Here is a 19488-nt window from a genome sequence, read left to right as displayed (position 1 = left end):
ACACATATCAGATTGGTAAAGAATCTCCCCTACCCCCCAAAAAAAGACAAACATTGAGATGGTTGTAAGAAGATAGGTACACTAATGCATAGATATAACTAATGCAGTTAGTGGAACTGCAAACTCTATCAGCCTTTCTAGAAAGCAATTTGAAATTATACCTGAAATGGATAAATAATTCTTTTGACTCAGGAATACTACTTCTGCAACTCTATCAGCCTTTCTGGAAAGCAATTTAAAATTATACCTGAAATGGATAAATAATTCTTTTGACTCAGGAATACTACTTCTGCACCGCAAAGTACCCCAGAGAGCAAAGACAGAGAAAAGACATCTATGTACAAAAATATTTATAGGAGCTTATTTTGTTGTAGCAAAGAACTGGAAATAGTGAGGGCGCACATCAATCTGGGCTTGGCTGAACAAATTATGTGACTTATGAAATGCTGTATTTTTCAAAATGGTTTCAGAAAGATTTGTATGGAGAACTAGAATGACATTATATAATAGTACAATTATAGCAACATTATTTTAAAAAAAACTGATGATTTAAAAATTTGATCAATAACCAATTATGACTTCAAAGAATTGATGGTGTGCCACTCATCTGAAAAATGAGACAGTTGGAAAAAACATTTGACAGTAGCTGGCACATTAAATAAATGTTGATTATTTCCTTCCCCCATCCTACCAGTAAGGTTTCAAGGTGCAGCATGAGATACATTTTTGGACATGGTCAATGTGTGAATATGCATTTCTGTCCCCCCCCCCCCTTTTTAATGGGGCCTTTGGAAGAATTAGAGGGATTATCAAAATTGTCAAAAAAGGTTATTAAAAAATATATTTTTTAATGCCCAGAAACAAACAGAACCCATGTCAGAAGGAAACACAGAAGAGTTGTCAAACAGCATACTAATTTATTATATACTTTAAAAGGAAAAGCTATACTTAGTATTTGCAATTTCATGTACAATCTTCATTATCTGCTCTTTTTAGATGGAATTCCTTCTTTTATTTTAAATTCATAACAATAAAAAGATCAAATAAAAGTTGGGATAGGAGAGAGGATAGTGATCCAGGTTTTCCAAAACTCTTTGATAAAAGGAGGAAGAATACTCTCAAGTTAGAAAACTGCCATTTGCAACTGGACAGGGCACTTGGATGAAACGAACCTTCAATGTGATATTACTGAATGATGTGGCAGAGGAAGGCCTAGCTGAAATCAATAGTAAAAAGAAACATTTCTATTTCCTCCCTGGGTCCATTGTACCTGCCAGGTTTCATCTATTTAAGATATTAGTATGACAGACAAATCTAATAGGAAAGGTAGTTTTCATAGAGCACAATGGGAAGGAGGGAGCAAAAACAATGGGAAAGGGTCTCAGGTTAAGTAGGGACTAAAAATGGGATATATATAAGGGGAGAGATGTCAGGAAAGCAAACTTCTGTCTAGGCAATCTTAAAACTGAATCACAAGAGATTTTGAATGGAACCATAGTATAGTTATATCTTTTTTTCAGTAACAATAGTAGCTGACCTTTGTCTTAAAACAGAATTGATTTTTCATGCAATATTTGAAAACAAAAGAGGAAGGATAAGGTGGGTGAGAAGATGCCTGTCCAGGCTATGGGCCTTTTCCTATTTCTGGAGTAAGGGGATGGATGGGAAAAAAAGATCCTGGTATATGGGCTCTCTATGGTTTTAGAAGGCAGAAGCCTGGTTGGTTTTCTCATCCTCCAATCATTTCTCCTTTAAATGCAGAGGCAGCTAGGTACTTTGTAAGTAGATAAGATAAAGTCAGGAAAATGCAAATTAAAATCTCAGCTTAAGACATGTACTAGCTATATAATCTTGAACAAGTGATATAACCTTTCTACCTGTTTCTTCAACTACAAAATGGAGGTGGAATAGCACTGACCTCCCAGGGTTCCTTTAAGGATTAAATGAGATGTTTAGAGAGACTGGCACATAAATAAAATGGACATAGTAGGTGCTATGAATATTCTTATTCCCTTACCATGTACTCATGCCAGCATATAGCACTTTTAAAATTGCTTTACAAAGATTTCACATGATTCTCACAACCCTGAGAGACAGATGCTGTTATTATCCCTATTTTACAGATGAGGAAATTGAATCAGATGTTGTGACTTGCTCAGGTTCACAACTAATGTTTTAGATCAAATTTGAACTCAGCTCTTCCTGACTCAAGGTCCAGCATTCTTCTCCACTGAATCAAGAGAAACAATGCCATGTAAAATAGATCTGTCCAGAAATCCCTTCCCAGCTCTTCTTGCAAAGACTCAACTCCAGGGTTATCTCTTCCATTTTGCTTTTTGTTTGCCTTGCCCTTTTCCCTCAAAGGGATTTTTTTCTTGTTAAAAAATTTCAAACTACTTTATCTGGCTGGGCCTTCTACTTTTAGATTTTTTGGAGTTTATGTGTTTTTTTGTGTGTGGGTATGTGTGTGTATATATATATATATATAAAAATTTTTCCTATTTTAAGGTCCTTGAAAGTGGTTTGTATCAAACATTTCTTTGCTTCCCTAGCACCTAATAGTAATATTAAGTATCGAGTTCCTTCCAAGTAATGATAGCAACTGACATTTATATTGTGCTTTTAAGGTTTATAAAGCACTTTCCATAACCCATCTGAGATTAAGTTTTAGTTTGATCATTTACATTTTAGCCTAATTTGACTTTATTCATATCAAGTGCAACAGTCACTCAGTCAACAAATATTAAATGCTGTGCCAGCCACATGCTATGCTAAACACTAGAGACACAAAGAAAGGAAAAAACAGTTGCTTCCTTCAAAGACCTGACATTCTGACAGGGAAACAGGTTAACAACCACGTAATACAATTTGCAGTGAACATATTACATGATGAATGGTTAATATCTAATTGTAGTAGCTGAGTGATTTAAAAATCTCATCTGTTGTTCTTTTATACTTTGTCCATCAGTGAGTGGGAATCAGTAATTTTAGTTTATTTTGTTCTTTTTGGAAGACAGCAACAGGTAAGGAGAATAGAACATACTGTATTACTGAGTTTCACAAATTTATTGGTATTTTAGTAAAGACATTCATCTCAGTCATCACTCTCTCCTGTCTTGACCTTAGGCTATCATTTCATTTGGGTCAAGAAAACATTCAGAAGAGGAAGAATCCTTACTTTAAACATAACAATAAAAAGGAGAAAAATGGAAAGTTTGCCTACATTAGAGAGTCTAAAGATAAATTTATGAATTTTGATATGGTTAAGTCAAATAAGGAAGAACTAATAGTTCTATGTACATTTTCATTGTTTTATGTGGGACATATTCTAAATATAAATGCAACTGGACAAAAGTATTAGGAATATACAATACAAGGCAGCTCCTCTGGAACGATTACCTATTCTAGAGTTTAACTGGCAGTTACCACCAATAGAATAGTCTAAAGCTGCCTTCAAATTCAACATTGAAGGAATTTTCAAGAAAACATTATACATTTTTTATGACAAAGCTTTTAAAGATACTAAAACAGGTGTTCCAACAGCATTATATTTCAAAGAAATTTAAGATTACATATACGATACAAAAATACAAAAGAAACCTCTCAGAACTTACAGACTCAAAGTATAAGTGGTCAAATCTTTCATAAAATAATTTTAAAGATGCACTCTCTTGTATTTTCAGTACCTGAAATGGGCCAGTGGTCTATAAAGAAATAGGCTTATCAATGAGCATATTATATACCAGCCTAGTAATGAGAAAATTAACGTTGCTTATATTCAAATTAGTTTTCACTAAATTGGTAATTTAAATGCTCTGACAATACAGAAAGTGCACCTTCACCATCTTTATACAATGTTAATGAATTTTTGGTGTGTCATTTCTTTTAAAATTAAAAAAGCCAAATGCATTTAAGCAATGTATATATTTTAATCACATTTTTGGTGGTGGCTTACTTTTTAAAAGAAACAGCTTCCTTATATTTATCTCAAGTTCTGGTGGACATGCTTACAGGAGCTTGTTAATACCAATAACTCAAAGAAACACATTTAAAATACTGATTTACTTGCACTGTAAATGCTTGTCCTTTGAAAACCAATGAATTTAGGACAAGCCCTATTAAGCTGAATCAGGCCACATCATATATTAAATACTTTACATAAAATTTCAAAAGAGTAATTATGGTTTTTCTTGTTATAGCTTCTGTAGCTGCTGTTAGCAATGCCTAGTTCATGACTAAAAAAAATGTCCATTGAAAAAAAAGCTGTCATATTTCTATTTTGTCTAAATTATTATTTTCAAATCAACGTTCCAGTACACTTCCCTCCCAGTACAACACTCCTTCTCTATAAGGCTGTTCTTGGGAGCCAGATAGTTTAGGTAAAGATAGAGTTTAGTAGTTGTTTTCAATTTGAACAGTCAAAGAGACAGTAAACTTTTGCTTCCTCCTTAATGTGCTAATAGTTGTGACTAAAAAAATAAGCAATTCTTAAAAAGGTACCATTTCTGACTTCTTTATTATCTGTAACCTTTTGAAACTAATCACATGAACTACAAAATTAGCAAATGTCTTGAAATCTGTGTATAAAACATAAATTACCTCTAATTTCAAACTTTCATTTATTAGTAGACCACTCAATTTTTGTTTTAAAGTGGCTCCAAAGATAGTCTTATATCATTCTTTTTTTTCCTTTAAAAAAAAAAAAAGGAAACTGTTCCTTTTAACATCACACCCACCCCATACCCCAATCTTGAAACACATCATTTAGTCATCATCTTGGTCATGGACATTTCCAAGGTGAGATTTTATATTTCGTTCCCACAGCTTCTGGTTATCAGAAAATCCATGTTTTCCTTTATTGAAGGAGTTTGGTCCAGCTGATGTTGGCGTATCCCTATTTTTAAGAATGAAAAAGAAGAGTTTATAAACAGTTTAAAGGCCTTAGATAGTACTGTAATAGAGCAAGATGTGAAAATTTCATCATTCAATTTCCCTTCAATAATTAACTGGTAAGGCAGATAGTCTGCATATGGAGTTCCATTTTACATATGAGAAAAAAACAACAACAACAACAAATAGAGCAATCTGTCTACAGTGAAACAGGCAGTGTGAAATCTTGGATTTGAGTCCAAGTCTCTTCAGATTCCAAGTCAATTTTATCTAGTGAGTCTCCTCTCTTTGATAATCCTAACAACCTCATCTCCTCATATTTCAGTGTTTCTAAATATGACACTGTTCATGTATCACAATGGTTTAAGTAAACCTAAAGGAAAAACACCATGAAGACATGCAGAGTAATATTAACACTATTATTTTTTACTCTTAGGCTGTTATGTCAAATAAAGAAAACAAATGTGGCATTTTTAAAGCAACATAGTACCAAAATTAGTCTGAATATTATCACTTCAAAATTTCTGTCAATTTGGTTACTTTTAGAAGACCTACATTATTCTTATTTGCACTATCCAATTTAAAATTAAATAACCTCTTTTCAGACTCTAGCTCCTTTGCCTTTTGTGGAATGGGTATCTTGCTCTATTCTGTGGGAATTAAGTATCTTCAAAATTTGCTTCTTTTTTTGGGGGTTACTTTAAAGTTGTGCATTCCTTATAAGGTATTGAGATATTAATTTTACAAAAATGGATGAGCAGATATTATCACAATTCTTTATATTAATAACCTAATCTCCAACAAACTTAAATTTCAACCCATGACAAATTTTGTGACTAATTAAAAACCATCTGTAGATCTCTGAAAAGAATCTTAAGTAGAATTTTTTTTATATGTATATAATATTTTTTCCTCAGAGAAACTTTTTTTTCCCATCAGGTGAGGAAGTAAAGAACCTCTGACTGCTTATAAAGTTTGTGATTTCCCTTTCTCCCAAAATAAATTACGATCACCTCTCAATTCCTTGAAAGAAGTAAAACTGTAGTAAAACTTTCCTTATGTGACTTTATCCCAAGAGATTTAGGATGTTACAATATCCTTTAATGACTTCAGCTTTTCCATGATTTGCTAATAGTTTAAACACATGCAAAAAATTTAAATACCTTCCAATATTCTTCATCCGCATCTTTGCTTCTGGAGGCATTTCCTCTGGTTCACTCTGGGAAAAAATACCACAGATGAAATGTTGGTTCAAAAGGAACAATTATCTATTTTCTCTAAGAAAAAATATCACAGATGAAACGTTGGTACAAAATTATCAATTATTTTTTCCCCTGAGGCAACTGGAGTTAAGTGACTTGCCCAGGGTCACACAGCCAGGAAATGTTAAGCATCTGAGGCTAGATTTGAACTCAGGTCCCCATGATTTCAAGGCTGGTGCTTTATTCACTATACCAACTAACTAGTCCTACTGTAACTACTAATATCATTTTTTTTTAAGATGGAAATTTTTTAAATACAAAATTATAAATGCTTTGTAAAATGACAGTTTTTTGGTTCCTTGTTATTGTGAATCATAGTATATAACAGACATGGAAGGAAGAAAAAACAAACTATTAAAACTATTTTAGCAGGAATTGTCTATCCTTAACTAAAGTCAATATCACAAAACACCATTTGTTTTTCCTGTGTATTTATTTTATATGAGGCAAGTTAAGACCTTAATCCCAAGAAGTAAATCTTTATTGCTAGAATGTCTACTCTCTATCTACTTTTCAGACAACTCTCTCATCTCTCAACTGGTCCTACCTTCTACCTGACCCCTGAGCTGCAATCCTTGAGAAAAATTACAGTAAGGTATAATTACTTTAACCAGCAATGCAAAACTATTTTCTTTCTCCCCTCAAATTACAAAAGGAAGATCTCATTACCAAAATTCTTGAAATTGTCAAATGGTTAAAGATGCAAAATTAATATGGTTTATCAATCAAAATGATAATAGATATGTCTTTATACATCAGTCTTTTTTTAATTAAAACTTTTTATTTTCAAAACATATGCATGGATAATTTTTCAACACTGACCCTTGCAAAACCTTGTGTTCCAAATTTTCCCCTCTTTCTCCCCATTCTTTCCCCTAGATGGCAAGTAATCCAATATATGTTTAACATGTTAAAATATTATACATCAATCTTTATCTAACCTCTACTCACATCAAACACTTGAAAATTCTTTAGATAATTACAATTATGTAACCCTAGACAAATTACTTGGCCTTTTTGAGGATCAGTCATATTTATCTATAAAATGGGGAGAATTATAGTACCTATTACACAAGGTTGTTGTGAAAATCAAATGAGATTATGTGTATACAAAGTACAAATCTTAAAACCTTATTAGATGTGAGCTAGTATTATACTGAAATCAGACATTATTATAAACAAAAATGCTAATTTTATCTTCATCAGAAATTAACATCATGAACAGAAGAAAATAGGGCTCTGAGATCTTGTCCTCAAACTCTTTTAAGAATCTTGAATTACAGCCATGAAGACGATGCTTCATATTTCAGTCTTAATTTCTGTGTGGCCCATAAATTCCTCTTGCACTTTTAATAAGCAATCATTCAATCTTTGCTTAAACATGTTTAGCAGTCACCTATTCTTTGCTTGAATGAATCTTCAAGCTTGAGGGAGATAGAATCCCCCTCTTCAAATACCAAAAAAATCACCCACCCATCCTCCTTCTCCCCAATTCTTACAGATGCCACCAGAAAAATTCAAAATTGTGGGAACACCTGTTTTTCCTCCTCTCTTTGCTTCTTAAATACATCATTTCAAAGTTCAGCTCATGGGCCATTTGCTTCAAGAGCGCTTCCTGATACTCCCAAATTGTTAATATCTCTCTGCTGCTATCAGTGTGCAGTGATTTTTTTTTTTTAATCAAAATATATTTATCTATGAACATGCCATTCTCTCCCCACCTTCCTTTCCCAACCCTTCCCCTCTACAGAATGTAAGCTCAAGGATAAAGGATGGTTTTATTTTTTCTAAATGTACCCCTCGTGCCTTGGTACCAATTAGGCAACTATTACTAATAGACAGAATTGCTATTTTCTATCCCATCACCCAATTATTTTTTATGACCTCAGAGATTTAGTCTTCTTGAAGAAGTCCAAAAATTCTTTAACATGATTAACTTAAGAATAAGAAATAGAATTAGCCATTAACTTACATCATCGTCTTCATTGAAAACTGCTGCTACTGAAAGGGTTTTAGGGGCAAGAGTTGGAACAGTTTCTTTAGGCTTCTAAAAAAGAGACATCAAAACAGACAGACACTATATAAGCAAAGTATGTATGTCTTATGCACGCAATTCAAAAGAGGAAAACAATGAATTTTTTTTTTTTTGTATTTAAAAAAAAAAAAAGAGGTTTTTGCTTTCAAAATATTTTAAGCAATAAGTTAGTACTTTGGAAAATCTCATTTTTTAGGCCCCTTAGGCTCTCTGAGAATATGGAACTACTATTAGGTGAGAGACCTAATTAGGAATAGTTTTTAAGTAAAATTGGATATTTATATGTTAAGCCTAAAACATTATTTTCTCATCAAAGTCCCATATATTTGATTTTGTAGAGAATATTTTCCTAAGGACAGCTCAATGCCAAATGTTATCAGGCATTAAGGATACATTTGCTGACTGATTTTCATGTAGTTATAAGAGATAATCTTCTAAAGGGAGTACCAACCACAAATGTGAATTATATATGGACTCCTGACTGCACAAATAATCAATCAATATAATACAGTGAAATCTGTCACAGATCCCATAACTAACCACTTACTTAATATCGTTAGTTTTAATACATTTATTTAGTAGGATGCACAAAATTTTAATATACAACAATCTTAAAAGTAGAAAAGAATGATAACAAATGGTCTGCATTTCCTTTTCACATATTTTAAAATTAGCCCCCCTAAAATAAAAAAATAACCCACCCCAAATCCTGCCCTTAAAATTCACCTAACAAAAAGACCATTTTGGGTGCTAACGATTATGTCTGTTAGTATGGGATTTTTCAAAAAGGACCACATACCAAGATTATAAAAACATTCATCATTCTTGAAAGAGATAATCTAGAATATATGCATTTGGCAGCAAAACACTTTTCCCCAAAAAATTAACTTCAGAAAATAGCTGCTGCTATGATAGCTATAACTAACCAGCATCATCAACAGTGGAGAATTTTAGATGACTTCTGTTTTACTTAAAAACCTAGCACTAATATCATATGTCATCTAACATTACCTTAATATTTATTCCTTACTGGCAAAATATTTTACTTACTTGATTTTATCAAGGTTTCAAGAATTAAAATTTTCTATCTTAGAGTACATTTAAACTGGTTTTTTTATAAGTCAACATTCTTTTTGTTAAAATTCTAAATAAAGATGATGAAGAACTTAAGTTTTATTTTGTGCTATTTAAAAGCCAAATGACAAATCTGGAGCCTTTATAGAATTTAACTATTTTGGTATTAGTATTTTCTAGTATGCCCCAAATTTTTCCAATAGATTTCATAAGTTCAATGAAAAGGCATGAGAGAATAAAGAAAAAAAAATCAATTCAAGAGGGCTTATTAATTGTCAAAATGAAATTAAGACAAAATTGTGATAGCTAAATATTGAAGCCTCATAACTATAAGAAACTTCAGAAATAATTTAGTCCAAACTTTTCATTCTACAAATGAGGAAACAAGCCCAAGAAAGCAAGTGACTTGCCCAAGATCAAGTAGTAGAGGCAAGATATGAACCCAAGCAATCTTCCAAATCCAATAATCTTTTACATCTGCTCTCTCAACACTGGTTTGGGGAGGAAGTTGTGGATGGGAGAAAGAGACATGCAAACCATACAAACACAAGAGACAGGGAAGAATTATTTGATGAGGGAATATGCCAAAAGAAAAGAAATAGTAATTTAAAAAATTCAAGGATGGTTTAGTCCTATAATCACATCAAGAAAGCTAAAGTCTGGAATCAATGGAAGCTTGTGATAAATAAAAAGGTGGTTTTTTTTTGTTTGTTTGTTTTGTTTTTAAAACAAAAATGTTACATTGGGGAAAAGAACCAGGATAGCATAGGCCTTGTTTGTTTTGTTTTTAAAACAAAAATGTTACATTGGGGAAAAGAACCAGGATAGCATAGGCCTTCTATATGGGATGAAAGGAAAGAAACACAACATTAGTTTCCTATTTTACAATTTTTTCATCAAAAACAGTCTTCATAATAATGAGGGGGGGAAAAATTATGAGGGAACTAAAATTCAAGAAAGTGAGAGAGAAAAAGAATTTCTTGAAATAAGTTCAAGGAAAGAGTTTGAAGATGTGACTGCTCCAATTTTGCTGAATGGAAGTGTCTCAGGATTATAAGTGGGAATGTTTTTCTCATTTCCATAGAAAGGGCAATTCAACAAAATATAAGACACTGACTGTGACCTTGATACCTGAAAACATTCTGGAGGGGAGCATTAAATGGTGTATTTGTGAGCAAGTAGAAAGGAAATTAAGGGTCAATATAATTTAGCCTAGGCTCATTAAAACAAACCATGCCAGATGAACCACATTTCCTTTCTTGGCAGGGTTAGTATCTAGGACATATCAGTGAAAAGCTGCAAAGTATCTGGATTTCCTAAGATATCTGATAAACTTTCACAAAATTCTTGCAAATAATAAAAAGATGAAGGCTAGATGAAAATACAATCAGATGAATGAAGAACTGAAGATAGTTGACACACTTAAAATATTTGTAAGCAAAATGAAACTGGGCAGGATAGCTATATGATGAGAGGACTGAGATCCAAAAAGGTATTTGGAACACTAGAATGGAAATAAGACAAAATTGTCAGAAAAAGTTTTTTTTCCCTGTAATTGAGGCTCAAAGATGTTGGTGGAGGAAAACCTTCCAGCCAGAGTTAACTGATCTCAGAAATAATAGTCCCACATACAGAAGAATGAACACCATTTTTTCCGGGCTTAGACAAGATCCTTTATCACTTGTGCACAAAAAGAGACAGACATAAAACCAGATCTTACAGCTATGCTCTCCTACCAACTGAAACATGGATTGCAAATTTAGAGTGGGTTAAGACCAAGGACCCACTGGGAGTGGTAAAGATGATCAACAGATGAATAGGAAGTAGTTCAAAGCTGGGAGAGCAGAAGTAAAAAGTTAAAGAGATCACTGAAGTTCTGATTAATAAGACATAGTGATCAAATAGTGACCAGAACATTTTGGGAACAAGTGATACAAGCTGAAGATGCTTTTCACTGTCCTGTCTTAAGCACTCTTTTCCATGTGAACACATTTCCCCACAGTTTCTTCATGTTTTCAATATCTACTCTATCCATAGGCCTCTGACTGATGTCAGTCTCTCTAGAAGCACAACAAAATATGGTAGACTTAGGGTCCTGATTCCACAAATCCCAAATAATTAGATGAAGATCCACTTTTCTCCTCTCTGAAGATATTTTATAAAGCTCTTTTTTAATCTAAAGTGATACAATTAAGTTTTCACTGTCTATGATTCTGTATCATAGTTGTTCTAGGTTTTTCATTAATCTTTCCTAAATAATATCAATCTAAATTGCATACTCACAAACAGATACACATACCATGTAACCGTAGGATACATTTCAGACAAAAATGTCTATGAAGTCTTTATTTTTTTTTTAAATATAAGATTCTCAAACAATCTTCTGATTCCCTCCCAGATTTGACCCATCCCCTGTGAACACTGAGTTCAAAATAATGACTCACACTTGCTCCAAGTTTGATGGATATGACTGGTGCTTTCTTTGCCGTCTGACTGCCTATGGCAAACCCAAACTTGGCTATCTTTGCAGGCACAGGCTTGGATGAGAAGTCTTCGGCTTCTTCTTCAGCTGATCGCTTCTCTGCGCTGCGACTCGAATTTTCCCCTCCATTACTGGAAGAAACAGTCTTAGTTTTCACAGGTTTTTCTGCCTCTTCTTCAGGTCCTGGTGAAGTCGAAACAACTTACCAAGATGAGCTAATTTTACTGAGCAGAGTGATGGGAGCAGCAACCTCATAAAGCATTGTTATAAGGAAAGTACCTCTGCAGCTGCAAACCTACTGGCCCAACAGTCTCCTCCACTGTTTTGTTTGAGCATACAGAGGGAACAGAGATTGTGTGGCAGTAGAAGAGGCTCCTTTGAAGTAACTAGCATAAAATACAGGGCAACTTAAAATTACAAACATATTTTTCAAAAAATGAATACATTTTTGACTAAACATTGCTCTACTATACAAAACCAAAAATTCTATATGTGTGTGGGGAGAGGAAAAAAGGTAAAGAGGAGTCTGCTTAACACAAACAAAAAGCTTCCAAAATACCCAAGTGGTTAAAAATTCCTCAGTATGATATCTAATTTGTTAGTAATTAACTGATTTATAATTAAGGGCAATCTTGAAGATTAGGAGAATATAGCTGGTAATTTCTGGTAATATCTAAATTCCACAATTGCATTAATATCTACCTAGAAAGGGGCATTCACAATACTGGTTTGAAAATGAATTTAGTGAGAAATATTAATAAATAAAATATGCCATAGAATTTTGGTTATGCTGAGTTATTTGAAATTACAGAGAGCAATTAAGAGGAGAATCATCCATGTGTATGAATACAGATGTTTTCCATTCTCAAAGTGCAGTCACATTAAATTCTCAATTATCTATTTTTATGAAGGGAAAAGATCATGGATGGGATAAAACAAGTGATAATCTACAAGTAATTCATGTTTAGTTTTGGACTATACCAAATTTATTTAGTAATTTGTGCCTTCCTAGATATTTAGTATCAAATTTAATATTGAAAAAAATCCAAGTATCAAATGTAAAAACTAGTTGATATTCCTTAAGCATACACCACATGAACAGCAGAGGAAAGTGTTTAGGAACATACTAGATGTCGGGGAATGAAGAAACTAGCTCAAGATTAAAAATTTTATTTTCTTTCTTTTCTATGTTCTAGACAACAAGGATACAAACTGCTACTATATAAATGTGTAGCAAGCAGTCAGAGACAATAGGAAAAAATGAAACCAAAAATGAAATAAAAGAGAAAGACAAAAATGTAGCTATTAGAAAGCTATGATTCAGGGTCCAAATATTGAAATGGGTGGGGGTTCTTGTTGTTGTTCTTTTAATAAATACTTGAACTTAATGCTCAAGCTTGTTTGGAAAAAAGTGGAAATAATATATTCAAGTTATTGCTGTAGATTATAGGAAGCAATGAGAACAATATTATGTTATCCAGAGTGGGACTAACAAGGATTTAGTTTTAGATTGGGAAATTACTGAATCAGGTGGAAGACAATATTTTATTATACCTGAAAAAGATGGCAGATGATGCCAATCACTCATTAAAATATTATAATAAATTACTGAGGAGTGAAAGGTTGCCCAAAATATAGTTTAAAAGATCTCTATACTAAGATCCCAGTTTAGAATTTTCAAACAAAAGGAAATGCAAAAAGAATTTATGAAAATGTCATCATTTAAATACTAAATGTATAACTTTCAAGTATTTTTGATCAATTTTATTGTAATGTTGCCCACCATGAGTTTTATTTTATAAGTAAACCAACTATTTGACTTATTAAGCCCATTCTTATTTGAGGAAAAAAGATTCGGTAGTGAAATAAAACAAGAGGGACTATTTTACATTATGGATTACATATTATAAAGATGAATTATATGGTAAAATGAAATTCGAATTCAAGTGATACTTATATTGTATTCCACTTGTATTCAAGTGGAAAACCACTAGAACAAAGAGCATTAAAAAAGGCAGGCTGTGGACTAAAGTTCTAGCTGTGGTCCACTAATTTGTCTTCTAAAAAATTTTATAACTATTTCAATGTTTGATTTCCTCTGTAATCCCATGTTTTTATGCATCTAAAAACATAATTCTAAGGTGTCTTTAATAGACTTCACTGGACCATGAGAGCACTCCAGGAATAAAGTTTAAGAATTCCTGATCTAAAGTTTAAAGACAATAATATCAATTGATTTTCTCCTTATATTTCTTTGCTTCTTCTATTTCTGCTACCAATCTTAGTCTTTCTGGAACTAAATTCTGGGGCACAGGGAATTTGAACAAATTATAAAAGGACTGAATTAGAAGAAAAAATTGAGGATACTGCAACACCTCTTGGATATCTGGGATTTGCTTGATGTGGGAACTCCATTCATTCATTATCCAAGCAGACTACCAACCATGAAACAAAAATTAGATAACCTGATTCTCAGAAAGGTTAATGTTATAAAGTGCATTTACACAGTACAACTTCTAGGTAGGTATCAAAAGCAGGATTTGAATGAATCTAGATCTCCCTGACTCCAAATCAAATCTACTATCCACCAAACCAGTTATTTGAGAGCAATGAAAAAGTTACATTTGAAAAAGTTCCTGACTTGTATGTATGCTGAATTCCATCTATTTAGTTTCTATCCTGAAGAAAACAAACCAAAAACAACGTATTAAAATATATATATATAAAACAACCCAAATGGGAAGCAGAATGGAAGATTTCTCTCAAACAGCAAATTATGTGCAACTCAATTTTATTTTCTATTGCATTTCTAGCAACTAAAAAAGCAAAACTAAAACACCACCTGTTTCTCAGGTCTTCTCTGATAACAATGCCTAATTATACTAATTCTACTTAAGAGCAACAATTTGTCCTTGGTTCAAGTTAATCTTAAACTGATAGCTTCACAACCAGGAAAAACTTTTCACTACCAAATATGTAAATTTCTATGTCACTATTCAGATCCATAATTATGAAAAAAGAAAGAAGAAAATGGGGGGGAGAGGGAAGAAAAGGGTAATTAATGACAATCATATGTTAGAATCTTCTCCATGGAGGACGAACAAGTACAAACTGACTTCTTCCTCTCAAATCACTAGAATGATTTTCCCTGATTGATGACTTTGCTTGGAACAACTTTCAAAAAAACATTTAATAAGATATGGAAAATAAAACAAATAAGAAATTGAGACCAGATAGTCTGGCAATAAAATCTTACTGTTTTGGTTATTAGACAAATTTCAATTGTTTTGTATTATATAATTCATATGAAAAAATGGATTTCTCAACTAACTCAAACTTGAAATAGCTTAAGGAGTTAATTACTCAAATCAATCACAAATATTTTAAAAACAGTACCTTCCAAGTACTTAAATTAGACAAATTAGACAAAAGATTCAAAGCTGCAAGGGGATCTTAGCTATCATTTGATTTGGTCCAACCTCTTCATTCTACAGACTAGAAATCCAGGCCTACAAAGTTTGAAACCACAGTAAAGGGACAGAGCCAGAATTTAAATCTAAGGTCTCAACTCCAAATCTTACATTTTCCTCCCCTTTATATTAGGCTGCCCCTTCAGTGTTCTGGGTCTTTTACAACGAACTACTAAGTCTACATGTTTTAATGTGACTTCTGTGATTTCCTATTAACTTCAAACTGAGGTAATCAACTGTATATTCAAAAAAGGGAAGGCATATATATAATTTACTTGTAGCATACATGAAGGGAACTAATAAGTTATTCTCCTAATTTTTCTGATTTAAGAATATTTCATTTTTAATAATAAATTTCTTTAAAAGCATGAAGGAGATAAGTTGTTTTAAATAGAAATGTCCTTAAAGGAATTCATTTGTTTCTCTTAAAAGCATACCAAAAACGTTCAGATTAATCAATATGAAAACAAACTATATCAATCTACTACATTCAGTAGAAAATCCCTCTCCCCTCCTTCCCCCCCACCCCCCAAAACTGTCGAACAGGGCTAAATAGGGAAGCTCTAAGTGCCTTTTTGTGATGTTTTCAATTTGATAATAGAAGGTCTTTAATATTCACAGCCAGTTCAGTTCTCAAGCTAGTTTGGGAGACCACAACTGGCTAAGACTGTGATTTAAGATACAATTGCATTTTTCCTGGTAAAATTTCTGTTTGCTTCACTAGTTTTAAAGTCTTGACATAACAAAATTCTTACCAAAATCTTGCCCTGATCTATTTTTTCTCCTCTGCCTTCTCAATGGAGGAAGGAGAAAAAAAATCAAAACCTCTAGCCACACACATACCCTAATCCAATGTGAAGAAGTACCAATACCAAAGCCATGAGAATCAAACTTAATAGTTTATTGCTCTCACAACACAACTGCTGCAAATCTATTTCAACTTGGGTAACAGAACAGTAAGTATTTTAGAGTATCCAGTTATTTTTCAATGGTTTTCTTTCTTCTATAAAGTTTTGAAGCATTATAAACTGTTTCAAGTCATAAATTTGAAATCAAGTTTGATGAATGAAATTTTTCTTTCCCTCATCAATTGGGGGGGGGGGGAGAGAATGGAGGAGAAAATCTACAAGATAGTTGAAGCACATTTAAGCAAGGTGCTGAATAGATAAAGACATGAGGGTACTGTTAATTCATTTATAAATTACTTCAAATTTTTGCAAAGCTGTTTTCCTCACAACCACCCTGTGAGGTAGGTAAAGCATTATCTTAATTTTATAAGTGAGGAGACTAAGGTTCTGGGAATTTAAATTGACATATACACATACAGATATAGATCTGTCCATATCTATAATCACATACAAAGATGGTAAGATCACATACATAAGATAAAGATCTAGCTTGGGATAAGAACCCTTCTGTGTTGACTCCAATTTCAACACTAAAGTCTCACATGGACAATAAATTACCCACAGGTTTGTTTGTTTGTTTTTTAAACACTACACTCCCTTAATACATATTTTAAAAATATAATTTGACAACATGAATTGGTTTATAAACAGTGAAGCACTCCTACTATGGCTAATAATATTGCTGTCACAACTGGTATAAATGACTTCACACACTATATACTCTATAACTCTGACAGTTATTTTCTTACTGTTTACTCTAACATTTTGACATAAATTGACAGCATACTACTAATTGACAACTAATCTTTTAAAAAATCTTAGTGGCAAACTGGGAATTATCTGCCATTTCTGAGATATCTTGAGACAAGATATTAAACAGTTCTCTAACCCTATCCTTAGGAATGTTGATAACATTTTAAAAAGAAATTCTAGCTATCATTTGCACATAAACTTCTTTGGACTTCAAATCTGTATTTTACCTAACAAAAATGACAAAATTATTTTCATTTGGGGGCATATGTTTCAAGGGGTTTTAAGTCTTTAATAGCAAGCAGAACTCCTTAAGTATTGCCTTAATAAGGCAATATTAATTTTAATTAATTTAAAAATTTAATCTTTTAATTTGAACAGAAAAGCATGTGATGTCAAACTATAACAGAGAAGAAATTTCTTTCTCCAACTTGGATCTTCAAAAAGGGAATTTGGGTACAAAACTAATTGGATACTTCACTTATTTCTCTTTGATAGAAGGAAATAATTTTGAACAGTGGAGTCACACTGAAAAATTAAAACGGGCACTTCACTCATGCCACTCATTTTAGGGTGCTCTAAAAGATTTTTCCGACAAGTTCTGGTGAGCGCTAGACCCTTAGATCAGATCAGAAAAATTTTTGAGTCTGTTAGGTAGTGGGGTTGGGAAGGAGGAAAAGGAATGATATGAATATTATGTAATGTATCTTTTTTTCCCCCACACAGCACAAAAACCCATCAGAATGACAGGAAGAAAGGCAACAAAGCTAACATTAATCTGAGTTTTATTTATTCCAAGATAATAGAACACAGGACAGGTCACACCACACCATTTGTGCGCCTAAAAATCTGGCATTCTGCCTCCTAGCGACAGCCAAAAGGGAGAGGAAAGATGATTCGAGAGAAAGCGACAAGATCCTGACCCTGAGAACATGCAATTACTGAACAATCCATCAAAAGGGTGGGGAGACTCTCAAGACACCCCCATCTTAATCTTTCCCAGAGACCACAACAATTAAGAGGGAAGAAAAAGGGAAAGATGTTGCAAAGATGGGGACCTGACTCATTTCAGAGGTAAACGAGCACGGACCAACAGTAATCACCCTGCAGGATTAATTAAGACAAGTCATTGTGGGACACTGGCTGCTCCGAGACTCCCAGGCGGGGCAGTTTACCCCTGGGAAGGCTCTCACAAGTCAGGGAAAGTGGGAGAGAGCAGGGCGGGGAGGGAAAGGGAGCAGACAGCTCCCGCACTGCGGCCCCCGAGGGAGGAGATGCACGGGGAGGTGGGGGGAGGCTAGACCGGCCCGCGGCTTCTTCCCTCCCAGGCTTCGGCGTGATTCGAGACCCGCCCCCCTCCCCCACTCCACCCCCAATCTCCCCGTAGGTCTAGTCTCCTCCTCGAGGGAGGGTCCCGGGGGAGGGCTCTCGGCCCCGGGGTGGGCTCAAGCGCCACGAACTCTGCATCGTGCGGATTGGGGGCTCGGGGCCCTAGGGTAGAAAAGCGCAGGCTACGCCATAGTCCAGCCGCGCCGTGTCCGCCCAAGCCGTGCCCGTCTCCCGCTCCCTCCCCACCTCCGCCTCGGCTACCGGCATCCCCCCGCTCCCCCCACCCAGGGAGCTCGGAGGAAGGCCCAGAGCGGCCCCCGCGGCCCGCGACGCTGGGTTTGTTTTCACCTCCGGCGCTTCCTGCTCGCTGCGGCTTCTCCGGCTTCTCCTCTCCCGCTTTTCCGTCCGCCATTTTCCCCGCGGCTTCCTCCCCCGCCACCGCGCCAAGGACGTCACGACCACGGCCCCGCCCCGGCCACCATAGAGGGAACCGAATGGCGGCCGGCTGTGGTCTCCAGGAGGGAAACGGCTCCCTACCGGAAGCTGCAGTGTGACGCCATTTCCTCTAGTATCGCGGAAGGAAGTACCTGTGCTCGTCTCTATTGATTGGCCAAACGCTTAACCAATCATGGGGAAGGTTTTTTTTTTTTTATCTCGTTAAATCCAATCCGACTGACCAGTGTAACCAACACCTAACTAGATAGTTTAAGTTCCTGCTTCCAAAGGCTAAGAGGACCGTAGTGAGACCACTCGCTGAAGCTGTAAACCCTAAGCTTTACTATTGGTTTAGGTGCACCTAATCTTCTCTTTAAAGTCCGATCATAGCATTCCTTTACTTGAGCTTTAGTGGCTCCCTAATGCTTATAAAATAAAACAAACATCTTTTGAACATTTAAAGCCAGACACGAATTGGTTCCAATTTACCTTTTAGACTGATGTTACAAATACAAATTCCTACTCCCAGGCCTTTTGTTGTTGCCCGTTAATGCTCTGTGTTGCCTCTAGGTTTTTCAGGGTTTAGCATAGTGCTTGCAATATAACAGGGTGTTAAAATATTTGATTATTCCTACCCCCTCCTTTTCCCCCCACATTCTTCCCCCTCGATCGCCCTCTCCCCCTCCTCCTCTCCCCCCCGCCCCCCGTTTGAAATGCTATTACTTCTCACTTACAATCCCTATTTCTCAAGGCTCAGTGCACCCGCTTGGTGAAGCTTTTCAAATTCATTCCCTATCAGCTAATTGATATCCCACCCCAAAATTACTTTTGTAAGTTTTACATTTATGTGTAC

At 34.7% G+C, this 19488-nt stretch overlaps 1 protein-coding gene across 2 annotated transcripts; it reads right to left on the bottom strand.

The window, feature by feature from the left end:
• Positions 1–3051: 3051 nt before the first annotated feature.
• PCNP (PEST proteolytic signal containing nuclear protein) lies at positions 3052–18751 on the bottom strand. 2 transcript variants are annotated; one of them, XM_051985208.1, is made up of 5 exons: positions 18549–18751; positions 11706–11926; positions 8125–8199; positions 6054–6109; positions 3052–4894 (listed from the first exon to the last, which is right to left on the bottom strand). In XM_051985208.1, exons 1-5 carry the CDS (start codon positions 18610–18612, stop codon positions 4765–4767), a joined length of 546 nt encoding a protein of 181 aa, XP_051841168.1. In that variant the 5' UTR covers positions 18613–18751; the 3' UTR covers positions 3052–4764. The 2 variants fall into 2 exon arrangements, with proteins under 2 accessions (XP_051841168.1, XP_051841169.1); XM_051985209.1 differs by lacking the exon at positions 18549–18751 and adding an exon at positions 11950–13410 and having other exon boundaries at positions 11706–11874.
• Between the last annotated feature and the right edge of the window lie 737 nt (positions 18752–19488).

Source organism: Antechinus flavipes, chromosome 3, assembly GCF_016432865.1.
Source record: "Antechinus flavipes isolate AdamAnt ecotype Samford, QLD, Australia chromosome 3, AdamAnt_v2, whole genome shotgun sequence".
Taxonomy (NCBI): Eukaryota; Metazoa; Chordata; class Mammalia; order Dasyuromorphia; family Dasyuridae; genus Antechinus; species Antechinus flavipes.
Note: the sequence above shows the minus strand (reverse complement) of the source record. Positions and strands in the feature narration are given on the sequence as shown.